The sequence below is a fragment of the Mugil cephalus genome, chromosome 10, assembly GCF_022458985.1.
Source record: "Mugil cephalus isolate CIBA_MC_2020 chromosome 10, CIBA_Mcephalus_1.1, whole genome shotgun sequence".
NCBI lineage: Eukaryota > Metazoa > Chordata > Actinopteri > Mugiliformes > Mugilidae > Mugil > Mugil cephalus.
Window position 1 is genome coordinate 260001 of NC_061779.1, and position 11393 is coordinate 271393.

General features: G+C 49.7%; 1 protein-coding gene across 1 annotated transcript in view; it reads left to right on the top strand.

The window, feature by feature from the left end:
* Positions 1-10815, top strand: part of rpgrip1l (RPGRIP1 like) — a 15115-nt gene extending 4300 nt beyond the window's left edge. The window contains exons 8-26 of the mRNA XM_047595274.1: positions 323-469; positions 552-625; positions 703-842; positions 915-1021; positions 1391-1441; positions 1513-1701; positions 1797-1914; positions 2566-3012; positions 3092-3228; positions 3651-3984; positions 4154-4410; positions 5326-5418; positions 5563-5610; positions 6073-6208; positions 6580-6677; positions 8516-8702; positions 9178-9262; positions 10103-10239; positions 10317-10815. Of these exons, the coding sequence (XP_047451230.1) occupies positions 323-469; positions 552-625; positions 703-842; positions 915-1021; positions 1391-1441; positions 1513-1701; positions 1797-1914; positions 2566-3012; positions 3092-3228; positions 3651-3984; positions 4154-4410; positions 5326-5418; positions 5563-5610; positions 6073-6208; positions 6580-6677; positions 8516-8702; positions 9178-9262; positions 10103-10239; positions 10317-10468 (2937 nt within the window). The 3' untranslated portion in view covers positions 10469-10815. The remainder of the gene's footprint in view (positions 1-322; positions 470-551; positions 626-702; positions 843-914; positions 1022-1390; positions 1442-1512; positions 1702-1796; positions 1915-2565; positions 3013-3091; positions 3229-3650; positions 3985-4153; positions 4411-5325; positions 5419-5562; positions 5611-6072; positions 6209-6579; positions 6678-8515; positions 8703-9177; positions 9263-10102; positions 10240-10316) is intronic.
* Positions 10816-11393: the final 578 nt, after the last annotated feature.

Genomic DNA, 11393 nt, shown 5'->3' on the forward strand with positions numbered 1-11393 from the left:
ATAAAATGTTTCTCTTAGATTAAAAATCTAAATGAAGAAAATGCAAAGGAAAAACAACAAGATAAAAGCAGATACAGTCCTGTGATAGGCTGGAGACCAGGTGGACCCCCCCCCCCCTCACCCATTACCAGCTGGGATAGGCTCCAGCCCCCCCCCCCCCTTCTTTGCACTAACATTAATGTTAAAGTGCAGGTTATCATTGTGTTACTGGTCCGGTCCCTCCGGATTAAACTGGTCTGAACCTGGTCCCTGGACTAAATGAGTCTGACCCCCCTGGTCTCAGCTAAACAGGAGCTAGACTTTGTTGACCCGTGTGTTCCAGACTCAGCTGACCCTGAGGACCAGCCACGAGGCGGCCATGGCGAAGGTGGACGAGCTGTCGGCTCAGCTGAAGGACGAGAGGCTGAAGAGTCTGGACCTGGAGCGGCAGCTGCAGACCTCCAACATTTCTAAGAGGAGGATGGAGCAGGTGAACATTTATCTGCAACGGTATCACGTCCCAGGACAAGACACCTGAGGACAAACGTTTCCTCTGTTGTGTTGTTGTTCAGCTGGACGAGAGGATCCGAGAACTGGAGCAAGAGAGGGACCAGCTGAAGGACGCCAACGAGAGACTGGTGAACAGGTGAGAGGTCTGAACGGTGCATATTATGTGTGTGTGTTATAATGGTTGTATATTATTGTATATGTGTGTGTTCTCAGAGCCCTGGATGTGTCCCAGCAGCAGAAGCATCAGATCCTGGAGCACCAGCTCCGGGTCCAGATCTCTCAGCTGGAGGCGGCTCTGAAGGCCGACCTCGTGGACAAAAACGAGATCCTGGACAAGATCCAGGCAGAGAGAGGTACGACTCCATCCTTTATTTCCTGTCACCATCACGATAGTCAGAATAATATATGTTCATCCTGGTTTTCAGATACCAATGACAAGCTGTCAGAAGAAAACAAGAAACTTCACGTTCAGTTCCTGGAGCAGAAGCAACAACTGGAGGAGACCAGAGAGCGTCTGAAGTTCTACAGCAGAGTGAGCACGTCCCTTTATATCAGTTAGTTTATATGTAGAGGCGGCTCCGACTGAACTCAGCCCACAAACCAATCCGAACCGTTGATGATCTGAACTCTGACAAAGATCAGATCTGGTCTGGTCTGGCCTGGTCTGGCCTGGTCTGGTCTGGTCTGGCCTGGTCTGGTCTGGTCTAACCTGGTCTGGTCTGGCCTGGCCTGGCCTGGTCTGGTCTAACCTGGTCTGGTCTAACCTGGTCTGGTCTGGTCTGGTCTGGTCTGGCCTGGCCTGGCCTGGTCTGGTCTAACCTGGTCTGGTCTGACCTGGCCTGGCCTGGCCTGGTCTGGTCTGGTCTGGTCTAACCTCTGCTCTCGTCCCTGTTGGTTGAAGGAAGGAGACTACGATGTGTCAGAACTCACTGAGGCTCTGCTGCTGATTAAAGTAAGAGGAGAACATGCTACAGCTACGTGGTTCAGCTCCAGTCCTGATTCACCTCATTTGACCTTTATCAGACACGTAGATCCCAGCAGAGAGGAGACCTGGGCTTCCTGAAGGAGGTGGAGGAGGAGGTGAAGGAGGAGGCGAGCAGCCGGCAGACCTCCATCACAGACCTGAGAGCTGCTCACGCTGAAACCATCCAGGAGCTGGAGAAGACCAGAAACCTCCTGAACATGGAGAGCAGGATCAGCAAAGACTACAAGGTGCAGGGGGTCTCAGCGGAGCTGCAGGGCTTCCTCTGTGGTCCAGGTCTGACTCTGAGACTGAACCGGTGTGTGTTCTGGTCTGTGGACTCCAGGTGGAGCTGGAAGCAGCGTTAAGGAAGATGGAGGCTGATAAAGTGGAGTACGAGCAGAAGCTGCAGCGTCAGACGGAGCTGATGGAGACCAGGGCAGCAAAGATCAGGAAACTGGAAGGTATCAGGTCTAGTCCCCTACCTGGTCACAGGTATCCGGTCTGGTCCCTTACCTGGTCACAGGTATCCGGTCTGGTCCCTTACCTGGTCCCAGGTATCAGGTCTGATCCCCTACCTGGTCACAGGTATCCGGTCTGGTCCCTTACCTGGTCACAGGTATCCGGTCTGGTCCCTTACCTGGTCCCAGGTATCAGGTCTGATCCCCTACCTGGTCACAGGTCTCGGTCTGGTCCCTTACCTGGTCACAGGTCGTCTGTCCTACCTGGTCACAGGTATCGTCGGGGTCCCTTACTGGTCAGGTATCGGGTTGGTCCTCCCTGTCCCAGGTCAGTCTGGACTCTGTGTTCAGACTGATCCAGGACAGATTTCCAGAGTCCAGCATCAACTTTTTAAGATAATTGAACTTATATATAATTTATAAATCATCAGTAACAACACAAACTGCCTTTATTAGTTTCTATTACTAACTCAGTTTCTATTGGTTTCTATTAATTCTATAAGTTAATATTCCAGTGACTGAGGCTGTTGTGTGTCTGTTGTGTGTCTGTGGTGTGTCTGTTGTGTGTCTGTGGTGTGTCTGTTGTGTGTCTGTTGTCTGTTGTGTGTCTGTTGTGTGTCTGTTGTGTGTCTGTTGTGTGTCTGTGGTCTCCAGCTCAGCTCAGAGACATCGCCTACGGCACCAAGACCTATGCTTTTAAAGCGGACGTCCCAGCAGGAGATGAATCAGAGGATGAGCCCGTTCACCTGGAGCGTGGAGAGAATCTCGTAGAGTTTCAGATCGTGGGTGTGACTCTGTCTCCGGACGCTCTGCAGGCGCTGGGAGACACCGAACCCTCCACCTTCTGCACATACTCCTTCTATCTGTTTGAGCCACACTCCACTCCGGTGGTGACGGGCCGCGAACCCAAGTACGGCTTCACTTCCAGGTATGTGGTGAGCATGGACGACGGCTTCCTCCGCTACCTGCACGGCGGCTCGGTGGCCGTGGAGCTGCACCAGGCTCTGGGTCTGGACTGGAGGACGCTGGCCCGGGGACACGTCCGTCTGCAGCAGCTTCTGGAGCAGGACGGGAAGCTTCGTGGTAGCATACCGCTGGTCGGTGAGTCAGCTAGGAACCACGTGGAATCTGAGCCTTCTGTCTCCATCTAGAAGACGTTTTAATATCAGATGTTTCTCAGGAGCTGGTGAGGAGGCGTGGTCCTTTGGATCTCTGGAGTTCTGGCTGAGGCTGAAGCTACCGAAGGCACAGACCGCCCTGCTGTTTAAAGAGAAGCTGAAGGCCCTGGACTACCTCCACACAGCAGCACAAACACAGGTTAGCTTAGCATAAATACCGGAAACAGGTCCAACTATTAGCTTAGCATAAAGACAAAAAGTGTTTAAAAATCATCTGGACTAGAAGAGTTTAGAGAAGACGATTCATCTGAGTCTCTTCTTAAGTTCTAAGAGACTGGAGGAAGTTTGAGGTTTAACTTTGGATAAATAACCTAGAGACAGAGCTTAGCATAGAGACAGTTTAACCTAGAGACAGTTAGCTTAGCATAGAGACAGTTTAACATAGAGACAGAGCTTAGCATAGAGACAGTTTAACATAGAGACAGTTAGCTTAGCATAGAGACAGTTTAACATAGAGACAGTTAGCTTAGCATAGAGACAGTTTAACATAGAGACAGTTAGCTTAGCATAGAGACTCTTAGCTTAGCATCCACATGATCATGAGCTGTATTTTTCTCTCAGCCGTCGTCGTCGAGGAGCTGGAACGAACTCTCGGTGTCGGTTCTTCGCTGCTCAGGTCTTCGGTCCAGATGTTCCCAGAGGCCGAGCTCCTACGTCGTCTACAAGTTCTTTAACTTCCCCGACTACCCCACGGCTACAGCTGACGACCGCACGGATCCCGACTTCCACGACGTCAAGTCCTACTCGGTCCTGATGGACCAGGACCTGGACCGGTACCTGAAGTCTGAGGAGCTCTGGTTCTATGTGTTCGACTACAAAGAGGAGCAGTTGGACTGGTTCCTGGGGAAGGCCGGGGTTCCTCTGAGGGACCTGGTCAGTGAACACAGCATCTCAGGTGAAGATTTCTGTCTTTATGTAGTTTGTATTTTCCTCATTAAGTGAACCTCAGGGTTCACCGAGTGTTCTTAGTATTTGGCCTCTAGGAGCCGCTCTCTGCTCTAAGAACCTTTAGGTCTTTGGTTGCAGTTGTTGAGATGAATGTTGCGGCGTCTGTTTTGTCTCAGGAGAGTTTGAGCTGGTTGATCCCTGTGGACGTCCCTCTGGACACATAGACGTTACTTTGAAGTGGACGTTCAGCTACGTCCCCCCATCGGACTCTGAAGAGTTCAGACTGATCCCAGAGGAAACGGCCAAACAGAAACCTGAACAGCTCCGAGTGGATCTGGAGGAGGAGAGGAAACATGTGGAGGAGGAGCAGGAGGAGGAGGAGGAGCAGGCTAAAGACCTCCAACGCTCCTCCCGTCATCCTGAAGATGCTCAGGTCAGGACTTCATTCATCAGAATAAACCTGAGTCAGTGTTGGGTTGATGCTAGGTAGCTTAGCATAGAGACTGGAGACAGGACAAGCTGTTAGCTAGTTAGCCTAGCATAGACTGGTGAGCTCATCATGTGAAACTACAAAGGTGAAACCGAGCGGTCGTCCAGTAACTGAAAGGTTGGTGGTGAACCCACCTGGGCCCAGGTGTGTGCTCCCTGGTGGATGACTGCCAGTGGGTGGTGGTGGTGGTGGTGGTGGTGGTGGTGGGGGGGGGTCGGAGGCCGTAGACACATTGCAGCCACGTTTCTGTCAGCTGTGACTACTGAGGTAGTTCACCACCACCAGGATGAGACTGTGTGAGCGAATGAATAATGCAAACAATGTAAAGCGACTTTTAGCATCTAACAGTGGAAAAGCACATTATTGTTACTATTTTGTCCCCATTTAAGGTAAAGCTACATGAGTTTTACCAGCTGAATAAAAGGTGCGATGACACATAAATACAATTATAGCCGCACGGCTCATTTCCATCTCGAGTTCCATTGGCAGGTGAAAAGTAAAGAAAAAGTTACAATGGACATAATCCCATAACTGAACAAAAACAAAAAAGAAAACCAAGCATGCAGCAACAAATACAGACACAGACCAAAGCTGGACCAAGACATGCTGCCGAGCATCCATCCATCCATCCATCCATCCATCCATCCATCCATCTATCCATCCATCTATCCATCCATCCATCCATCCATCCATCCATCCATCCATCCATTCATCCATCCATCCATCCATCCATCCATCCATTCATCCATCCATCCATCCATCCATCCATCCATTCAAATTTGCACATGATTATCTTATATCTGTTGTTGCTATTACACATGTCCTACAGATGCTAACAGATTGTTTTCTGATCATCAGGCTCCGCCCCCCAAACCCGCACAGAGGAAGCCAGTGAAGGACGGAGCTTCTGCTAAAAAAGTCACGTTTGTAGATTCAGCTGCAGACGAGCAGGTGAGACACGAGATCCGCTGATAAGAGAATATGATGATTATTATAGAGTTGTAGAGCAGCGGTTAGAGGTTCGCCTCCCGCCTTGTCCATGTGCAGCAACAAACCCAGCAGCTTTAGGAGGTTTCTCTGTTTTTCTTTCTGCAGCCTGAAGACGAGAGTCCAGTAAAGAGGAAGGACAGATCAGCTGTAAAGGTGTCTCATCACTTAATCAGGATCAGATCTCATTTTAAAAATGTTGCCTTGTTATTATTAAGGGACAAAAGTGTCTTCTTCAAAAAAACGCCCTCAACTAGCACATGTTAATATTTGTTCTATATAAGTCTTTTAATCCGCTCAGTCAATCCTGTTAATGAATAACAACATTTTGATAGTTTCTGACTCTTTCTAACCCTTTATGTGCCAGTTGTTGTCACAAATTTTTGGAAAAAACAAAACAAAACTTGAAATATTTTCAATCATCTAAATGCAAATTAAATGTGACATGTCACTGATTAGTAGAAACACTGATTTTAATGGATTTGGTTTATTATTAGTTTTAAACTTTTATTGAAAATCATTAAAACCACAGATTCAAGCTGCACTTTTTTCAGCTTCACTGTGGTTCAGTGCGTATTTAACAGAGTAGATGACTGGGAATCTCTGTTGTGTTTGTAGGTCGTGTCTAAAGCTCCTCGCAGCGCCACCGAGGAAGGGGAGGACGATGAAGAGTCTCATGTCTCTGATGGACAGCTGGTCTCTGCCAGCGCTCAGTCCTCAGACGGCTCTGAAGTCTCGGAGGAAATCCCTGAAGGTCTGAACATTAATTTACATCCTCCAGGTCCAAGAGGACGTTCCACTGATGTCTCCATCATCCACACAATCTCATTACATTCACAGTCCAGATAATAAACAGAAAGCAGCCATCTTGTAGTCAGAGTTAGCTTAGCATTGCTATGTAGCATGTAGCCTTGGTGAGATAATCCTGGACCAGAGAGAAGTTCCTTTGTGGAGTCAGAATTATGAAAAGTAAAATGAATGAATTTGTCTTTAACGTAAATGTTCATAAATATTAATGACACCAGGACAGGATGTTAACAACAGAATGTCTTCCTCTCCTCCCTTCTTTCCTTGTGTTTCCTCCTCCTCCTCCTCCTCCTCCTCCTCTGTTTATTTTGGCTCCAGACGTTGTGGAGGCTCCAGACTGCCGACCAGATGGGAGAGAGTCCAGTCAGTCTGATAGTGATGACTGCATCATTCATGGACTCACCACAGGGAGGAAGGTCAGTGTTTTCCTTCCTCAGATCAGAGAGAGGCCTCGGCCGGAGGAACAGAGTGAATGAATAAAGGAGTGAATGTCTAGAGGCTTGTTGTGCTGCTGGTTTGTTTTGGTTGATTCCAGGTTGTTGTTGTTAACCAGTCAGTGCTTTAACGAGGAGACACTAATGATGGACACTGGGTCCAGACTCATGAGACAGAAATATAAAGATGATTAATGTTTCTTTTTCTCCAGTAACTCCTGTAGTACACGAAACAACTCATCAGCCACTAACTAAAGATTCATCAGCAACAAGTAAACTCAGACTTTACGAGTCCAGCACACATCCTGGTATCTGGACTGAACTGATCCTTTGAACTGGATCAGAACTCCAGGGAAAACTGTGTTTTTCTAAATAATAAAGTGGATGAGAACTCAGAGACTGAAGAACACGAAGGGCCAGGGGGTTGGTGCACGGGTTGGTGCACGGGTTGGTGCATGGGTTGGTGCACGGGTTGGTGCATGGGTTGGTGCATGGGTTGGTGCTGGGTTGGTGCATGGGTTGGTGCACAGGTTGGTGCACAGGTTGGTGCACGGTGCACGGGTTGGTGCATGGGTTGGTGCACAGGTTGGTGCACAGGTTGGTGCACGGGTTGGTGCACAGGTTGGTGCACGGGTTGGTGCACGGTGCACGGTTGGTGCATGGGTTGGTGCATGGGTCGGTGCACGGGTTGGTGCACGGTGCACGGGTTGGTGCACGGGTTGGTGCACGGTGCACGGGTTGGTGCATGGGTCGGTGCACGGGTTGGTGCACGGTGCACGGGTGGGTGCACGGGTTGGTGCATGGGTCGGTGCACGGGTTGGTGCACGGTGCACGGGTTGGTGCATGGGTTGGTGCATGGGTTGGTGCACGGGTTGGTGCACGGTGCATGGGTTGGTGCATGGGTCGGTGCATGGTGCATGGGTTGGTGCACGGGTTGGTGCACGGTGCATGGGTTGGTGCACGGTGCATGGGTTGGTGCATGGGTCGGTGCACGGGTTGGTGCATGGGTTGGTGCATGGGTTGGTGCATGGGTTGGTGCACGGGTTGGTGCATGGGTTGGTGCATGGGTTGGTGCATGGGTTGGTGCACGGGTTGGTGCATGGGTTGGTGCACGGGTTGGTGCACGGGTTGGTGCACGGTGCATGGGTTGGTGCATGGGTCGGTGCATGGGTTGGTACATGGGTTGGTGCATGGGTTGGTACATGGGTTGGTACATGGGTTGGTGCATGGGTTGGTACATGGGTTGGTACATGGGTTGGTGCATGGGTTGGTGCATGGGTTGGTGCACGGGTTGGTGCACGGTGCATGGGTTGGTGCACGGTGCATGGGTTGGTGCATGGGTCGGTGCATGGGTTGGTACATGGGTTGGTGCATGGGTTGGTACATGGGTTGGTACATGGGTTGGTGCATGGGTTGGTGCATGGGTCGGTGCATGGGTTGGTGCACGGGTTGGTGCATGGGTCGGTGCACGGGTTGGTGCACGGTGCATGGGTTGGTGCACGGGTTGATGCACAGGTTGGTGCAAACTCCAAACATCAGAGTTCAGTGAGAGCAGGAGAAGGACTCAGCATCATTTAACTGGATCTAACTGGATAATAGTTCTTCTAATAGTAACTCTTCCAGTAACTGATGCAATGATGAATAAACCTGAAGGATCGTGGGACCAACCATTCGTGGTGGTTTAACTAAATCCTGCTTGGTGGTGGTCACTATGTCCAGTTTATTTAGAGGCGGGAGGAGGGTCTGAGGTCCTGGGCCGCATCCGTCTCATGGTTCTGAGTTGTGGTTGAATAAATAACCGGGTCACGTTCTGGTCTCAGCCCACAGAGAGGGTTCGGGTGGAGATCGTGTCCCTGAGTCTGAGGCCAGGGTCTCGTGTGACCCGGGACGACAGTGTGGTCCGGCTGTTCGTGGAGTACTCCTTCCTGGATCTGCCCACTGAGGAAACCCCCCTGTCTCTGCCCAAACCCCCCCAGGGCAAGAGCCTCAACTACAACTACAGCAAAGGTAAGAGCCTGATCAGGACCAGGACCAGGACCAGGTCTGTACTTGATGCTGGAACATCAGAGTAGATCTATACCTGAGCTATGTCTCTGGGACCAGGACAGAGACACTGAACCATCCAGCTACCAATCACCTGCAGACCTGGACCTGGACCCGGACCTGGACCCGGACCTGGACCTGGACCTGGACCTGGACCTGGACCTGGAGGAACCTGTTCTGATCCAGGCTCCAATTGATAGACCATCAGAGACCATTGGAGCCAGGTCCAGGTCCAGGTCCAGCTACCAGACTCTGGTCATGTAGTTTCAGATCAATGTTTTCATTGCAGTTTAATCCTGAAGAAATAATAAAGGATGAGACGTGATGACGTCCACATGTCTCTGACTCTCCGGGTGTCCTCAGTCAAACCACCGTCTCCATCGTTGAGGACATGATGTGGATCAGATTCACTAAGTCTCTGTTTGTTCTCATCCTGCAGTCGTTCCTGTGGACGCTGAGAACAACGAACCCAGACGACGTCTTCTGAGACGAGTCCTGCAGGGACGAAACCCTCAGATGGAACGGTGAGAGACGAAGCCTTAATACGTCCTGGAAGATGTTTAAGAACATCTGGACAAACATCTGGTTCCTCAGTTTAATGAGGGAACACACCTCCATCAAATGAATCTTTACTTAGTTTCTCATCCAGATTTAATTTAAAACCTCATTGATCTGAGATCTGATATGAACCACAACCAGGTCCCTGTAGCATCAAAACCTGTTCTTCTGTTAAACTCTCTGGAGTCACATGACCAGTTTAAGACCACGTAGCATCAGGACTCTTCTCACTGAGTCTCTGTTTCTCCTGCTGCTAGCCAGAGGAGAGAGCTAGCAGGAGGAGAGAGCTAGCAGGAGGAGAGAGCAAGAGGAGAGAGCTAGCAGGAGGAGAGAGCTAGCAAGAGGAGAGAGCTAGCAGGAGGAGAGAACTAGCAGGAGGAGAGAGCTAGCAAGAGGAGAGAGCTAGCAGGAGGAGAGAGCTAGCAGGAGGAGGGAGCTAGCCAGCTACACATGATAGAAAGAAACACAACATGACAGCCCCTTTCCTATTGGTGGAAACATGCATCCATCAACCAATCAGGACATGATGTGTCAGTGGTTGCTAAGGAACAGTGAGGCTATACTCAGTCTATGGAGACAGGAGACAGTTTAGAGACATTCAGACATTATTACTGGTTGGACACCTGATAGTTGTGGACATGGTCCTAAATAGTTTTAATGGAAATAGTTGTAAATAACTAAATGTGTTGATCAGCTTTAGAAATGTCCAGGTTAGATTTACATTCTAAGTTCTAGAAATGGTTGGTTCAACATGTTTGTGGTTTTCTAACTGGTTCCTCCTGGATCTGATGGTTTTACCCTGACAGGATCCGGTTCACAGTGGTGAGCGAGCCTCCGGAGGAAGAGGAGCAGGACAGGGAGTGTGAGGACGTGGGTGTGGCCTTCCTGAGGATCCCTGAGATCCTGGAGACGGGTCGAGACCTGATGGAGTCCAGTCTGACTGGTGAGACCTGAACCCAGAACCTTTGACCTGTGAAGCTCTGCAGTGAATAGCAGTTAAAGCTGAGGTTGTGTCTCCAGTGGTGGACGTGGAGGACAGCAGCGAGGTGGTTGGCAGCCTGGTGGTCTCTGTGGAGGGACTGGAGGCTCTGCAGTCCATCATGGAGGACCAGGACCAGGACCAGGAGACCACTGCTGTTGCCCCCCTGCTGACATCAAGGGGACTCAACTGATTCATGAAATAAATGGAGGTGAAACGGGATGTTCACGGGTCGGTGGTGGAGCCACACGTCGGTCTGGGTCTGGGTCTGGGTCCGGGTAACTATGGAACCAGATCTGAGGAGTAAAATCAGTCCAGGTGTTTGTTGCCATGGTAACCAGGGGTCTTCTTCAGGTTTGAAGATTTCAGCAGGTTCAGATCTAGACCCTCGGGTGGACTGGTCCAGAGTTTAGGGCCACGCCTCCTCAGAGACTTCAGGTCCATCATCTGAACCAGTCTCAGGATTTTCTGTCCCCAGTTTCACTGCAGGTCCAAGGGGGTCCAAGGGGATCCAAGGGGGTCCAAGGGGGTCCAAGGGGGTCCAAGGGGGTCCAGTGATGAGTGGAGACGTCTAGGTTCAACTAAAATCCAGATCTGGGATAAACTCATCTGGACTAGAAGACGTTTCAGCTCTAAATGTCCTGGACCTGGACCTGGACCTGGACCTTTATTAGCATTTAGCATGTTAGCATCTGGTTTGTACTGTGCTGTATTGAGGCTGAGGCCTAAACTCCATTTAATATTTTATAATATTTATTACTGAGGTTTGATTTATATTTAAAGATAGAAGAAGTGAATAAAGAGATGATTTTAAAACCTGCTCACGTCGTTTGGTCACTTGTTAGTAACTCTTTCCTTTTCATCACATTTTATTTCAGATTTGTTCATTTTAATTGTTTTTAATTGTAATTCTCATCATTTCATGTTGTTTTCAGTGAAGTGATGAGATCATTAATTTAATTTAACTCTCTACGGTGTGAAGCTGCCTCCAGGCATCATAGCTTTAAATAAAATGAGACACATTTAGTTTGCGAACGTTGTCTCAGGGAAGAGGAACCAGGACCAGCGTCCCTAAAGATTCAAAGAGCTGCTCCTACTGGACAAATGCTAAAAACATC